General features: G+C 44.5%; 1 protein-coding gene across 2 annotated transcripts in view; it reads left to right on the top strand.

The window, feature by feature from the left end:
* The window catches only part of MAML2 (mastermind like transcriptional coactivator 2), a 213,315-nt gene extending 199,411 nt beyond the window's left edge, over positions 1-13,904 (top strand). For both annotated transcript variants that reach the window (XM_066175726.1, XM_066175725.1), the window contains exons 4-6: positions 1,025-1,228; positions 3,282-3,393; positions 9,174-13,904. In XM_066175726.1, coding sequence (XP_066031823.1) covers positions 1,025-1,228; positions 3,282-3,393; positions 9,174-10,156 — 1,299 coding nt within the window. In that variant the 3' untranslated portion in view covers positions 10,157-13,904. The remainder of the gene's footprint in view (positions 1-1,024; positions 1,229-3,281; positions 3,394-9,173) is intronic.
* The last annotated feature ends 1,433 nt before the right edge of the window (positions 13,905-15,337 follow it).

Below are 15,337 nucleotides of genomic sequence, written 5' to 3'. Positions count from 1 at the left end.
GAGAATGGATATCTCCTGACTGTTGTGACCTCTTCAGTGTATCCCATTTTCTTTGTAGCTGTGTGGCTAAGAAATACGTGGGTATTGAGTGATCCAACATAGGCTGAGTATTTTTGTGTGTATACTGAGAAAGCTATTTCCTACATTTGGTAAAGGCCCAAGTACCAAACACTGCTGGAGCAAGTAGGAAGAAAACATATTGCTGCCAAGGGAAATAATGGTCATGAGAAAAGGAGCAGCACACTGTCATTCCATGTACATTCTCATCTTACATGAGCGTGGTTTGAGTTCTCAGTGCCTTCCTTCTCCATTGCCCTCCAAGATGACTTTTTGCCATCCCTTTGTTATGGAGCTGCACACTGGGAAGAGGAAGCAGATCTAGTTTCCTTGCAAAGACCAGAGAGACCCTAAAACACTCTTCAAGGTCCTTCCCAGTTACACATTTATTTTGATGAAGTTGATACAGTCTAAGCCTATTTAATCGTGTTGCTAATGGGATTTAATTAGCAGGCTCTCAGAGACTGCTCTTGTCAGGGAGATGACGGGTCGAAAGCAGCACCATTCACCCCACTGTGAAGTATTAACTTACCACCTCTGTATTTTCTAAGAATAGATGGCACTTCTAGCAATAAGTCTGCAGCTTCTCGCTGCTGTTCACCAGATGGTAGGAACCAGCAGACACCGAGTTTGTTCCCTTGTGGTCAAACAAACTGCTGTACAGCCCGATGCACGTTTCCTGAAAGATCCCCAGGACAGCTCTGTTACTTCTGGTAATGTTTCCCAAGCTCCTGGTACAATATTGAGGTTTTCCACTGGAACCACCTGGCACATTTTCAGAGTCTTTCCTGAGGGATGAAGTTACTCAATCCCCTTCTTACTTTGTCAAAGCCTTTGTATCAGTCACTTGTCCTGACAGTCTGTGGGCTATGTCCTGAACTTCAGCTAATTACATAAAAAGGATTATTTCCTTTTCTTGATGCTTGTTATTATTTTCATCCTTCACGAGCCATTTCTTCTGTTTCAGGAACAACACTCTGTGGTAGGCCAGGGAGCTGGCCCCACTCCAAGCTCCAGTTCTTGCTCAAATCCAAACACTGGAAGTGGTTACATGAACTCATCCCAGCAATCATTGTTGAATCAGCAGCTGATGGAAAAGAAACAGGCTCTGCAACGGCAAATGATGGAGCAAAAACAACTCCTTCTACAGCAGCAGATGTTGGCAGAAGCTGTAAGTTTACTTATTTCTTATTTTACATGGAAAATATTGTCATAAAAACAATAGAAAAGAAAGCTAAGACACCAAGAAGAAAGCTCCCTAAAACTTCAAGGTTGTTTTGGCAATGTCTAGAACTTCAAGAGTGCGCCTTGTATTTTTCAGCACTTCTCTAAGCCTTTTTGAAACCCTATTCAATCTATATGAAACAACTCAAGTGTCCAAGCTACTGCAGTTTCATTACAAGAACAGTCCAAGCATATGCTTGGTTTTGAGGCAAATGAATATTGTCCATGGTTTTCTTTGCAAGATAAACCAAGGTGCACTGCTCTGCCACTTTGACCTCACAGGAAAGTTTACTTCCAGGATCTGTCACCCAGTCAGCCCAAACTGACCAGAGTGTAAAATGACTGTGTGTAAACAAGGATCAGGTACCTTGATTTTGGGGTTCAACACAAGTTTGTGTGCTTGGCAGGAATCGCATATGAGTCCTACTTTCTCTGGGCTTATTTTTGCATTTCCAGATATCTGTAGCCAGTTCTCTCTCCTTTGGTATCTGAGAGACTAGTTGGGAGTTTCTGGTCATTTTAGGAGACATGGGGGATTTTATAAAGGAAATAGTTCTTGACTTTTTGATTTATGCAGAAGAAAACCAAAGTTTCAAGACAGCTCTTTGTGCTGCAGTTTTCTCTCAGAATTTTTAGCAGAACCAAAACTCAATTGCTCAAATAGCTTATCTTAAATTAAATGTAAATTTAATCAGCTTGGCTTTGCTTTTGTATTGTGTACATAGAAATACACATAAAGCTTGTCTATGGTTTTTACATGAATTGCAGGGATTTCCTGGGAGTCTGTCTTCTTCACAAGCATTCAGGTTGAGCAGGATATAAAAACAAACCTTACAAATCTTAATCAGACCCCTCACTCCCATCATGAATTGTGGAAATGTCTAAATAACGCCTTTCTAATAAGAAAGGCTCTTCTCCCAGTGTTTTTAAGTGCTCCCATGAGAAGAAAATACAGATTTTTCACTAGAAGATTCACCATATGCACGCTCTTTTCAGGCAGATTACCCCCAAATTACTCCGATGGCCTTGCATCATCAGCCAGGGTCTGACTTTTTCACACTGAGAAGCTGGTTCGCCATTCTGGCAGCTGAGCACAAAACCTGTGCACATTGCAGAAGAGGTGTGATGCTGTCCCAGCAGCTGTCCAGTAAAATTACATGTGCACCAAACTCACAATTTCCTGCCATGGGGGCACATATCCCAAGGAGCCATGTCTCATGGGTAAGCAGTAGCACTTTGGAGGCATCAAACCACCCTGATTCTGATCACTGACTCTGGTGCCTGCTCTCTCCAGATCTTTATGAGCATAGGGCAGTTAGTCAGATTTCAGTTCAAGGACTTGGATTTTTATCTTCTTCTCACCAGAGACATGTACCCTGCAAGCTCAAAATAAATAAAAAATAAAACTCCCCAATTAATATTTTTTCTGCCATCTTTCACTGCTGTCCTTGCCCCAGTTCTTGTACTCCCAATGTAAGAGGAAAGACAGCACCTTGCACATGTACAGGGAAGCACAGGGCAATGTTGAATGGCATGAAAACAGCCAGCCCAGCACCATTCTTGCTAAGCCATGTGTCCTGCTGGTATTCCCACTGAGGAGAGCTGGGGGGGAGCAAAAAGCAAGGGTTTTGCTGGGTTTTGTGGTTGCCCCTCCAGTGTGGGAAGACAGAGCGAGGGGAGGGATGGGCACGGCTGTGGATGGGGTGACAAGCTGAAATTGGAATACACTTTGTACTGCAGTGCAGACACGGCCATTGTTCCCAGAGGCTGAGAAAAAAGTTGAACAGATTCAAACGCAATGCAACCAGCAAAAAGATTTCCATATTGACTTCAGTAGGTGATGGCACAGTTTCACAGTGACTCTTCCATGGCCCAGACAGGGTGAAAGGAATAAATATTTCAGTTTAGTACACACTGTGAAAAGAAAGAGATTGGCAAAACACAGAGCCAGGAAAGCATAAAGAAAAGCAAATTAATGTACTTCCACTCTAATCCTCTAGGAGAAAATAACTCCACAAGACCAGCTGAACAGACATTTGACAAGACCACCACCAGATTATAAAGACCAAAGAAGGAATGTGGTCAACATGCAACAAGCAAACCAATATCCTGGTAAGTAGTCATGGGCTCAATGCAACTCTTTCCTTTCTTCCTTCCTTTCAGCTGGAAGACCATCTGTTAAAGCCATGCATGCATGGGAATGACTGCAGCATGGTTTTCTGGATATCAGCTTCCATCACCACAGAGCATGTAGATGGTGGCTGTGCTATTTACCTTACTGTCCTGCACCACTGAGAAGTGCTGGTGTGTGATCTGGTGCTTCATCCAGGCTGATACCACATCTCTCAGACATGGGGAAGGAAGGGTTGGTACCCCTCCCATTAGCACCATCTGGGACAGATGCGTACGCAAATGCTTGATGCAGAGATGTCTTCTTGACTATGCAGCCTCACTGTGTTCAGATGCCTCTCTCACATATGTGGTGCATCTTGGTTCAGAGACTGAGATGAGAACCATTAAATGGCAGTTCATGTACAGTGTGACCCTCATACAGATTTTTAAGTACCCCACATGGCACCATCATGGGTGGTACTTTTGGTCTGTTTAAAGGCTGTGCTCGTGGCATTAGTGCTGCTCTACAAGCAGCATTTCAACAGATCAGTCAAAAAGTAGAGTAAAAGTCCTTGCTCTCTGCCGGAACTGCTCAGGGAAGGAAATGACCAATATTTCAGCACTAGGCCTTTGCTTCAGCTCTTGTGCCCTGACCTCCTCGGATGGTCTAGTTTTTGAAGCACAGGATTGCTTGTTTGGCTTTTCATACTGCTCACCTTGCTGATTGGCTGAAGGCCACTCAGAGAGCAAAGGCAGAGTAAGGAAAAAGTGCTGAGGAGAGAGGAGGTGGGGGAAATGCAGCAGATGGGACCAAAGCATGTTCCTTATACTGCAGAAGTGTCTGTGCATGTAAGTATAAAAAGGATTCTTTGCCTTCTAGTATATTTTTGTATGCAACACGCTAAGGAAAAAGAAGAGAGGTTTTTTGTTTGTTTTTCCACAACTGTTGGCTCTGCAGATTCAGCCAGTTATCTGAGCCTTTCCTTCTTACCTGTCCTTTGTAGCAAAACTTTTTCAGCTTCTATTACGATTTTAATGAGCTCTGAAGTGCAGCTTACTCACATGCCAGCCCTCTGCCCAATCTGCTAGCTGTGTGGGACTCCCAGCTCTGTAGGGATGGGCCAGGTTGGGCTGCTCAAGCAGATTTCATGCACTCCTTTGCTCTGCTTAAAAGTTCTAGCAGCGATAAGCCTGCTGCAACCTGGAAACTGCTGCTGGAAACTGCTGCTTTCTAATGGACCTGGGTGTTAATCTCCAGTAAACTGGCTCAAGCACCCCAGTGTAAAAGCCCATGGTGAGGGCCCTACTCATTGGCTTGGGCCTGTACCCCCAAAATAAATGCTTTGGCAACCCCAGCATTTTGCTGGGGAATCTTGTGATTTGGTGTGTTGTTTAAAGGTTTGTTCCTGGAATCAAATTATTAACTGAGACTCTTGGCTTTTTACTTAAAAACAATCCATTTCTAGCCTGAGGGAGAAAATGGAAGTGAGTGCAGCCACATGTGTGAAAGGCTCCAAAGTAAGTAGATCACCACTGTTATGGGCAGCTCTTGTTGTTAATCTGATGGACTCTTTGCCAGTCTTGTGGTATTTGGAGTCCTGTCTCCTTGGTTTGAAACATGTGGGAATGGCAGCACTTGTCCATTCAAATCTCAAGTCCCTGCTGAGTGAGCCCCAGGAGGACAGTGGCCTTTCAGGCAAGCCTGGGAGAAAGGGCTGTTCTGGGAGCTTCCAGCAAAGCTACCAGATGGAGAGATTAGGAAACTCTTGCATAAGGGAGTAACAGTAGGGAAACTGTTCCCTTTTTCTGGGAATAGCTTTGCTCAGATCAGGGAAGAAGAAACAAAAAGCTAAAGAAAATTGCACAGGCAGGAGAAACTTGGTTAAGTATTTTATTTCTCTATATTTTCCCCACAGTGGCATGCCATGGCAAGAAACCCCCAAGAAAAGGGCAGGTGAATAGGGTAGGGAAGCTGTTTCTCTGGACTGCTGCAGCCTGGGGTGCCCAGCTGCTGTACACAGGGCTTCTGGGGAAGGCATTTCTTCCCATCTGGAAGAAATAAGAATGGAAAATACTTGCGTTAAAAATAAAAGCATAAAAATAGCAAAACAAAGAAAGAGGAAGCTTTGTCTTTTGGCAACAAGTGCAACCCCTTCCAAAACACTTGTGTTCTTTAAAAAGTGTAGCATTTGCAGGAGCAGTGTGATGGTAGCCCTGGGGTTTGCTCAACAGCTGGCAGGGTGACTCCAGGAGGGGCTTCATCCCAGTGACAACGAAGTGACTCTACAAACCTGTGGTTCAGCTGGAGGGAGAGAAACATCTCTCCCCAGCTTGCTGTTCCAGATCTTTTGAAATGCCACTGAATTCTGTACCATTCCTCCTCTTTAATATGGGCTCAAGGGAGCAAAAAATCAGGGCCCCATCCCTATCATCCCTGCAAAAAGATCACATAATCACAGAAAGGTTTGGGTTGGAAGGGACCTTAAAGATCATCTAGTTCCAAACCTTCTGCAATGGGCAGGGACACCTGTCACTAGACCAGGTTAGTCAGAGCCCCAGCCAACCTGGCCTTGAATGCTTTCAGGGATGGGACATTGACAACTCTTTCACTAGTCCAGTGTTTCACCACCCTTGAGTAAATTTCTTCCCTATGTCTTATCTAAACCTATCCTCTGTCAATTTAAAGTCATTCTCCCTTGTCCTGTCACTGCATGTCCTTGTAAAAAGTCCCCCTCTCTGTCTCCTGTAGCCTCCTGCAGGTACTGGAAAGTACTGGATCACCTCAGAGCCTTCTCTTCTCCCAACTTAACAACGCCAAATCTCTCAGCCTGTCTTCATAGGAGATGAAGTAGTAGGAGGAGTTCCAGTAGTTCCAAAAATTCACAACCCACCAGCAAAGCCAAAGATGGGGCTAATCATGTGGTTGTCAGCTGAGCACTGATTGTGGGAATGCAGTTGTCCCTGTTGGGCTAAAAGCAGATGGACTCCCCGTAGCATATCCTGTCCCAGGGGCTGCCCAGCTCAGGGACTGAATTTAAGTGCTTAAGTTAGGGAAACACAATTCTTAGGATAATTAGATCCTCTACAGTCAAGTGTCTTTGATTTAGAGCCTTTTTGTGGAACAGGCTGCCTTCAGGATAGGGGAAGCTTCTTAATTTAGGTATCTATGTTTGTATTGATTTGATACAAGCACTCTGGTTGTGGAGCCATGCTCAGTGTTAATAATGATTTAAGTGCTTAAGGAAAAAAATGAATCCTTTGCATCCATCACTAAATGGAAATAGCATATGTATAAAAATAATGCAGAAAAGGCAGAAATATATAATATTTTTCTTTGGTTCCAGTCTGTGGGAGCTGAACATCATTATCATGAAATTCCAACAGGAACAGTATATTAAACAGCTGCTCCTAAACATAGACTTTTTAAATATGTATGCCCATGATTTGTCTTAAAGAGTTTTAAAAGAGCTGGCTGAGAGGTTCTCCAAATTCTTAGTGTCACCTTTTATTTAGTCTTGAAACACCAAGGGAGACTGCTAATGCCAAGATAAAAATTAAAAGACTAAGTAGGTAATTGCAGCCCTAGTAGCCTAATGCAGAACTCAGCAAAACTACTGGGGACCAGACACAGACCCAAAAATAAAGAATTTAGGAAGGGGAAGATGTAACTAATTTCAAGCAACATGGACTGATGTTAGAGGAATCTTTTCAAATTTGTATGGTATCTCTTTCAATGAAACCGCAACTTAAAGGCAATAGTTGTTCAGATTATGTATGTTAAAGCACTGGACTTCTTACTGCCTATTTTGATTAAGAAACTTGAGTGACACAAAATTAACGTAGCTCAAAAGGAAATGGCTGACAGGTCTCCAGGTATCACTGTGAGCAGGCTGTGTGATTGAAGCCAGATATTCAAACATCGTCCAAGATAATGCTGAACTGGAAAAACAGAGCTTATTTTACATCCACATTGGAGATGTACAAAAGTTATTACTTTGACCAGCTATGATGTACAGCTCTGAAATCAAACATCAAAAACTGTCAGGTTCTGACAGGAGCTCCAAAGGACCAAAGGACTGGAAAACATGCCACACACCGAGACTGAAGTGTTTGGAGAATGCTGCAAGCATGACACAGTCTTGAAGCACCTGTTTAGTAGGAAGGAATTTATGATGGACCAACTAATAAAATTAATCACACAGACCAATATATAATAAGATTTGGTGACGAAACTGAAGTTAGTCAAATTCCATCTGGTTTTGCCATATGTATGAAGGATCAAACCAAGGCAGTGTCTCATGCCCAACAATTGCTATTAGTTGCACCCTATGAAATAGCAAATCTCCTTGTTCCTCCTCTGGGAAAGGCTCAGCGAAATCCTGAAATGCAGTGGTACCTTGGTAGCAAGCTCACTTGACAGCTTTTCTCACACTTTGGGGGCCACCCAAAGAGGTGTGAGAATTTAGCTTGTACTGTGCCATGTGGCACAGATTTCCTCAGCTGACCCACACATTGTGTGAAGAAACATCTCCTTTCATTTGCCTTGAACCTGACTTTTCTGAGCTGTGCTTCTTGTAGGGTTTGTACTGAAAGCAACAGTAGCAAAAGGAATTACACTATGGAGCAGCTGATTGTGAGCAGAGAGGGTTCTCCACAGTGCCATCTACACTGGCTATGTTTAAAAAGTGATTTTGTTTTTCAACCAGTCTCCCAGGGATTAATTCAGTCCTGCACTGCATAAGCACTGAGCCTTCATGGTATAAATTACCTACTGTGGCCTCAAAATAGAGGCTATGTAGCCAAAGAAGTGAGCTGGTGTCAAGGTTTGGTGGCTGAAGGCAAGAAAATTCTCACTTCCTGTCATCCATTGGCAGATGTCAGGTACAGGAAAATCCGCCATTGGGCAGAATCAGGCAGGAGTGATAAATTCAAGCCAACTCGTAACTTGTAGTTTTCTGATGCACAAAAGGGGATGTTCAGGTGCAGCAAGTGCTGGCACATCATGTGTGGTTGCCTCTCGGGCAAGTCTGTTTCTGCAGGAGCAAATAGCCATGGCCCAGCTGGAAAGAGAGTTTAGAAGGGGCATGTGTGGGGCTCACCAGGCACAGAACTGAGTCATGTCCTCATGCCTGCTCAGCCACCATGTGGGAGGACATCACATCACACTGGGATAAGCTCCTGTCCTAGCACACAGATGCAAATGTGTGAGATGCAATTTTGGCTCCTGCTGTCATCTGGGACAGATATTCCCAAAAAAGGATGGATGCTGCTGATATAGGTGTCTAAGAAAGGTGGTAAAGGAGCCTAATGAAAGTGCCTCTCACTCCCCATTGTCTCTAGAGGGAACCAGGATGAGCCATGCCCTATAAGGAAGGAAGAAAAGTTCTTGATCTCTGATCACTTAGAGAGGCTTTGTCCTGTCTGATGTGTCTAGTGCTTCTGTAAAGGAAGGTAGGAAAGTCTTCTCTCCTGCCCAGTGGTTCTGTCTGTCCTTCCCTGCTTCAATATTTATCTTACAGTGAGCACCAGTTTTAGCTCATGTGCTCTCCTCTGAAGGGATGGAAAGACCACAGGTGGCTTAGTATAGACCAAACCACCCTTTGGATGATAGGCATCTTCAAGGCCTTGAGCAAGTTCATGTAAGTCCTCTTAAGAGCAAAGTGTCTTCTTCAAGAAACTCTGCTCATAGAAAACTAGATTTTTGTGCTGTATGTAGTTGAATGACACCACATATTCATGCACTCATGCTTGTTGTAACACTGCTGTTATCTCCTTTCCAGGTGGTTCGCCAGCTGTGAGCATGAGCTCCAACAACATGTCTTTATCCAACCCAATTTCAACTCACAGCATCATGCCCCAGAGCTCCAGCCTCATGTCCACCCCTGCTGGAACCCGAATGCCTTCTGTTCCTGCTGCTCGGAGTATGGGCTGCTACGGGAACCTTCCTTGCAACCAACCAAGCACATACAATGTGACTTCAGGAATGAACCAAATGCAGCCACACAGAAACCAAAATCAAGTTCTGCCCAGTCAGAATAACCCCTTGGTGTCCCGGCAGCAAACCATGACACAGGGGAACAACGGGGTGGCTTTTGGGACAGGATCAGTGGTCAACTCTCAGCAAATAAGGCCAGGCTTGACCCATGGAGCGACAGGTATCCCTGCTCAGCGGCCGGCCAATGTGATGATCACGGCTACTGCCAATGCCCAGAACTGGGCCCCACAAGAGGCTGCAGTGAAGCAGCAGGACGCACTGAAACCTGCAGGGGTCCGTTTCCCTACCGGCACTCCGTATCCTAACCAGTCTTTGCAGCGCAACGTTGGCAACCAGCATTTTCCTCAGCGTGCATTGGCACCTCCTAACCAGTTAACAGCGGGAGTCCAAATGAGGCCCCCTCTCAACCAAATGCACCAGAGTCTAAATGGACAATCTGCTGGCTCACTACGAGGGCTCAGCATAAGACCCAGTCAGCTGAGGGGACAGACTGTGCCTACCTTGAATCAGCCAGGAACAAGTATGACACCACCATCATCTCTGCCATCAACTGGTTTCACAACTTCCAACCAAACTTCCCGGGCTTACCAAGGAAGCGACCATGGTAATGACCTAGCGTTTGACTTTCTGAACCAGCAGGGTGACAGTATAGGACCTGCGCTCAACAGTGACTCGGATTTTATAGACTCTTTACTGAAAACAGAACCTGGTAATGATGACTGGATGAAAGACATCAACCTCGATGAAATTTTAGGGAACCACTCGTAAGGGACAGTACCAAGAGGGAACCAGATGAAGAGGCAGCAAAGACATTAGCTTTCTCTTTAGATGCCAACAACCTGCTTTATTAATTTACACTCCAGTAACTGGGCTGTCTTTTAAAATACAACATAGAGCAACTGCCCTGTTTGAAGAGCAGCTCTAGGAACAAAACTGAAGTGACAGTGATATTCCTGCCTTCCACAAAGGAGTGAAAACATGTGAAGGGTCTGTTCCCCACACCTATGCCCAGCCCATTGCAAACTCATTGGTTCTTCTCAGAGGGGCTCTGGGAAAAAAACGTGTTCAGCTTCCCACCCAGGGAAGCACCAGACAGTGGAATGGGCTGTGGAACATCATTTCTCTGAGTGCAAGTAAGACCCCAAGTGGTCCACAGCTCTTCAGTCATCATGTTCACAGCCCTTAACTTCCTTGGGACTGCTCAGCCCTGGCAGCATCAAGCCTGTGTAAATCTCATGGCATTACAAAACTGTTTACTTCTGCACAGTACAAATTTACATTTGCTTTCCCAATAATTTTGTTATAAACCCCGTACCTTTTGTAGCACACAGCAGGGTAAGTGGTCTCATCCAAGGGAAGAAGGAAACAGAACATCCAGCATGTTACTCGGTGTGCTCTAGCATTTGTGTTCTCCCTTTCATCAGTGTTTGCAGTGAGTATTAGAAGATGCTGCTGTTCTGCCAGCAGTGCAGTCATTCTGGGCATTGAGGGAAGCATGAGATGAACTACTACCAAAGCTCAGGATCCTCACTTTGCCACCTTGCCCTTCCCCAGGGACTCCAGTGACTTAATAAAAACTTGAGTGAGAAGGGTGCTCCTGATTTGACCCCGACTACTTTCCCAGTCCAGCTTAGAGGAGGGCAAATGCCTAAAGTGGCTCAGCTAAGCCACTGTCCTCGTTTTCATCTCAAATCATGCCAAGTATCAATCAGGTAGTTCAGCCTAATCTTCTTCTCTCAAACCAGGTTTAGCCCAGACAAAATGCCATCATCTACATGCCTAAGGGGAAGCTGCCATTTTGATTGCACAGCATTTTGGTTCCATCCTGTTTTCTCCTTGGCCCTATAGGGGGAGTTGAAAGAGTTCTGGTGATGGCCCAGGTCCCCACAGCCTCTGTCTGGAGTACAGGAGGCTCCGCCCCTGAAACTAGCATGCACATCAATTATAACTCACAGCAGGAGGCTCCATCAGCCACATCTGTGTTTGTACATGCAACAGTTCTGGGGATTATTTCTGGGCACTGGATTCAATCATCTGTTCTGGGTTTGGGGATGGACCAGCTAATATTGCCCTGAGCAATTTCTGTGCATCACTAGGAAGGCATCCTGGGGCAAGGACCATTCCTGTGAGCAGTTTGCAGCCACCTTGCCTTGAAGGCCAACAGAGCAGATCAGTAAGGATACAGGCTGCCCCTCACCTGCCAGGGAATAGTCTTGACTATAATAAATTTGTTGCTATAGACTTGGTCAGTAATGGCATCAGAAAGATATGCTATGTCACTATAAAGCAGCTCCACAGTGATTCAGACAGGATTCATGGATGAGAACAGATCTTGCAATTCAAATGGAAATGCTGTTCTTTCAAATGATACGGTGCAATGTATTTCACAGCCTCCTCTGAATTAGCTAAAACTAGATGTGGCAAAGGAATACAATGCCTACGTTCACATGCCTTGGTGCCAAGAGGCATTGCTCAGCCTGTGCAAGTGCTTTATTCATCCTTGTTAGTGGCAGTGGGATGAGTAGACTCTTTGACAATAGCCTCTGCACTTATCTGACCTACTTCTTGCAAGGGGTTTTAATAAGGCTTTTCCAGTCATTTCACCCTGTCATATCAAATGGGCACAATTTTTCAGGATGTTTCAAGCAGCATTGTCACACAAACGAGCACCAGCACCTCCACAAAAGGTGTAATAAGGGCATTTAGTTAGATATGCCAGTTGAGGTTCTTATTCCCAGAGAAGTAAGAGGGACAAAAAAGCCTGCTGAAGAATCCCTTTTGCCAACCCAGCTAGTGATCACTGCACACCCCTGCATTCTGTAATGTGGTGACTCAGCTGCCCAGAAAGCTCTATCTTCTCCCCAGTTTTGGCTGGGGTGCATGAAGTTCCTTTGATATGTCAGTACAAGTTTTGCCAAGTCTTTGAAGAGCTTTTCAGCTCAGGCCACTGGGTTCCCACCTAAGCTTGGAGAGATACAGATGAGATGTAACAAAAGTGTCCTGTATAAATCGTGCAAAACTAGACTGAAGTAGTAGCTGCATGAGTTTGAAGTGAAAGGAAGATTGGCTTGTCTGCCTCACACACTCCCTGTCCACGAGCAGGTCAGCAGTGACTGCCAGCCCTCTGGTAGGAACAGACAACTGCAATGGATGCCACTGAGGCCAAGGCTGAGTTAGTATCACCATGAGCAATGGGCACTGTTAGTCTGGTAACTTCAACTACCCTCGCATGCCAGTGAAAAAGCCACCACTGGTTTCTGTACTAAGGCCAGACTGATTTCCAGATCCTCAAATGATGAAAAAAAAAATTGTTCAGCTGAGGAGCTGGTCCTAAGGAGTCAGGAATTGGACTCAATGATTCTCGTGGGTCCCTTCCAACTCAGGATATTCTATGATTCTATGGTTCTATATTATGCAGTGGTGGACTCAATGCTGAGTGTTGTCCTGTTGGCCTCAGCCTGGAGTGCAAAAGACACTGGGCTGTGAGTGCCATCCCTGGGAGCAAAATTACATCCTGTCTTCAGTAAATTCAAAAAAGGTAGAGGCCATTTCCAGTCCTGTGTATATATATGCCTGATACATTTGAAATGAGAGCTTGTGAAAGACTCTTGCAACCAAAACTTGAATCCAGTATCATTTCTTCAGAACACTTGTATCTGAATGGAGCTAGTGTCTTCTTTTTTCTTTCTTTGCAATGGCTAAGTGCACTACCCTTAAAGTCTATTTTTCATCATTGACTGGGCACTCTTCACAGTATTGGGTTGTAAATATAAAGAATTATTTGTTTTGTAAACTTTTGTAAAAACAACAACAAAAAGTAATAATATTTTGGTAGGAATAATAAAAATCATATTATTTGGGTTATATTTATACATATGTGAAATAAATATACTATCAAAAAGTTGTATTTTATACAAAAAGTGAACTGTTACCTTTTGTATTCTATATACAAAGTTTTGTATGATATGATTGTTTATTTTTATCTGCAGATTTCAACTTTGGGTTTTGGGGGAGGGCAGAATGGGATCATAGTTAAATAGAGCTGGGTCTGAGCCCAAGCTCACTGAAACCAATGGAGTTTTTCCATTGCCTTCACAGGGCTTTGAATCAAGCCTTTAAACCACCTTCAGATATTTTTCACATCTGAAGCTCTCTGGAAACCTCAACATGAAAACATTCCAGGTTTCAAATTTTTTCCCCGAAAAAGGCTTTTATTATTAGAATTATTGTTATAATTGTTATTTCAGCTGTTGGGAGGCAGGTGGGACCTATGTAACTGTCATGTCCTTGTTGCATGTATGTCTGCTTTATATTTTCCCCATATTATAAACCAGTGTTTCTCTATACAGACCGAAAAGAAAAGTTGCTGTACAGAAGTGTTTGTGTTTATGCATTTTTACATGTGGCTGTATATACCTCCTAGTACTATGCAGTGACACTTATTTGACTCCATTTATTTTTCACCTAAACATGAATAGTATGTTTTTCAGTAGCTATCAAAACTCTGCCAAGTAAATCAATCAAAATTATCCCAAGTGTCTCTTTTCTTACTATGAATTTTATATTGAATGTCTGTTTAGTCAATTGCTCATTCATCTGAGTAAATTAAAATTATGGTGATCTTTTAGGAGGGGGGGGCTTGAGGAAAATGAACATCTGTCATCTTCCAGGAGCTCAGCCTGCGTCTTTGCCAGAGAGCTGTGATTTATTCTTACTGACTGAAGATATGGTTTTACCATCAGAAAGGGTTAACCAATAATGGTTAACAAAAAATGCTATTTTAGCTCCTGGTCAATGGGTTGATGGAATCTTGCAGCAGAGCAATTTGCTCTGGGATTCTGCAAAAATTAAAGCTGAGAACTGTGTACCCTCAAGAGTTAGCTACCCCAAGAGGGCTGGCTAGGTCCCCAAGCTCATGCACTGTCCTGGACCACACCCTGGAGATATTTGCCCCACTCCCCTCACTGTCAGAGACCCCGAATGGGAAGCCAGAAATCAGACAGCTGGCTTCTCCTTTCCTCCTTGCCTCCTTCACATCACACCTCCTTCTAGCCTAAAGAGATTCCAGCCTATCGAGATTCCAGCATGTACAACATCACATTGGGTTGCAGGCTGTTTTACACAAGTATTCATCCCTACCAGACTATTTTTAGAAGGTCAGCCCTGAGGAAGTGTCCCATTCCTCGAGAGGCTTTCCGGGCCCCATCTCCAAGTGGGCGGCTCTTCCTGCCCCATGAACTGAGCAGAAGGGGTGGTGGAGGGGATGTTTTAAAGGGACAAATGTCAGCACATCACTGCCTGTGCTCAAAGGCTGCCTTGTGCTATTTTGAGATGTAGGAAAAAAAAAAAAAGGGCTCCTCATATCTTAACTGCTTCACTGCTGGTGGTGATGATGAGGGACTGCCATGCAGCACATCCACCCTTTTAGTCCCTCTCTGCTCACCTCCCCCTACAAGGTAAGTGGAAAGGCACCTCCCTTGGCTGCCCCTCACAACACCAGCTCTATTGCCTGCTGCCCTTGCAGGTATTTTTTGCTTATGTTGCTCAGTCCCTCCATTGTATCTGACTCCTATCCACAAATCCTTTGTCCTGCCCTGGCATCTGGTGCTTTCACAGGAGGGAGAGGATGCAGACAGATGCCTGGTGTCCCACTGCAGTGGCTGTGCCCAGATTCCTGGGTGGACATACTGAAGCAAGGAGGTGACCAGGAGGTGTGTTGCTCTCTCCTCACTTCAGCATTTCCAGCACAGGTGATAGAAAGTGCTTCCCTTGCACTCAAAGGGGAAAATAAGGCCCAGTCCCACTCACCCAAAGGCATCTCTGAAATAGATCAAGAAACTCCTGCCCTAAATGTGTATCTTTGTCTATCTCAGCTGTAAAGGCAAAAGACAAGGCAGGCAGGATGTGGGAGCCTCAGGCAGGGCTGCTGCCCACCTGCAGAAGGTAAAT

This window comes from Chamaea fasciata, unplaced genomic scaffold (genome assembly GCF_029207755.1).
Source record: "Chamaea fasciata isolate MVZ Bird 193981 ecotype frontalis unplaced genomic scaffold, bChaFas1.0.hap1 SCAF_2, whole genome shotgun sequence".
Classification (NCBI taxonomy): domain Eukaryota; kingdom Metazoa; phylum Chordata; class Aves; order Passeriformes; family Sylviidae; genus Chamaea; species Chamaea fasciata.
This window is presented reverse-complemented; position numbering and strand designations above follow the sequence as displayed.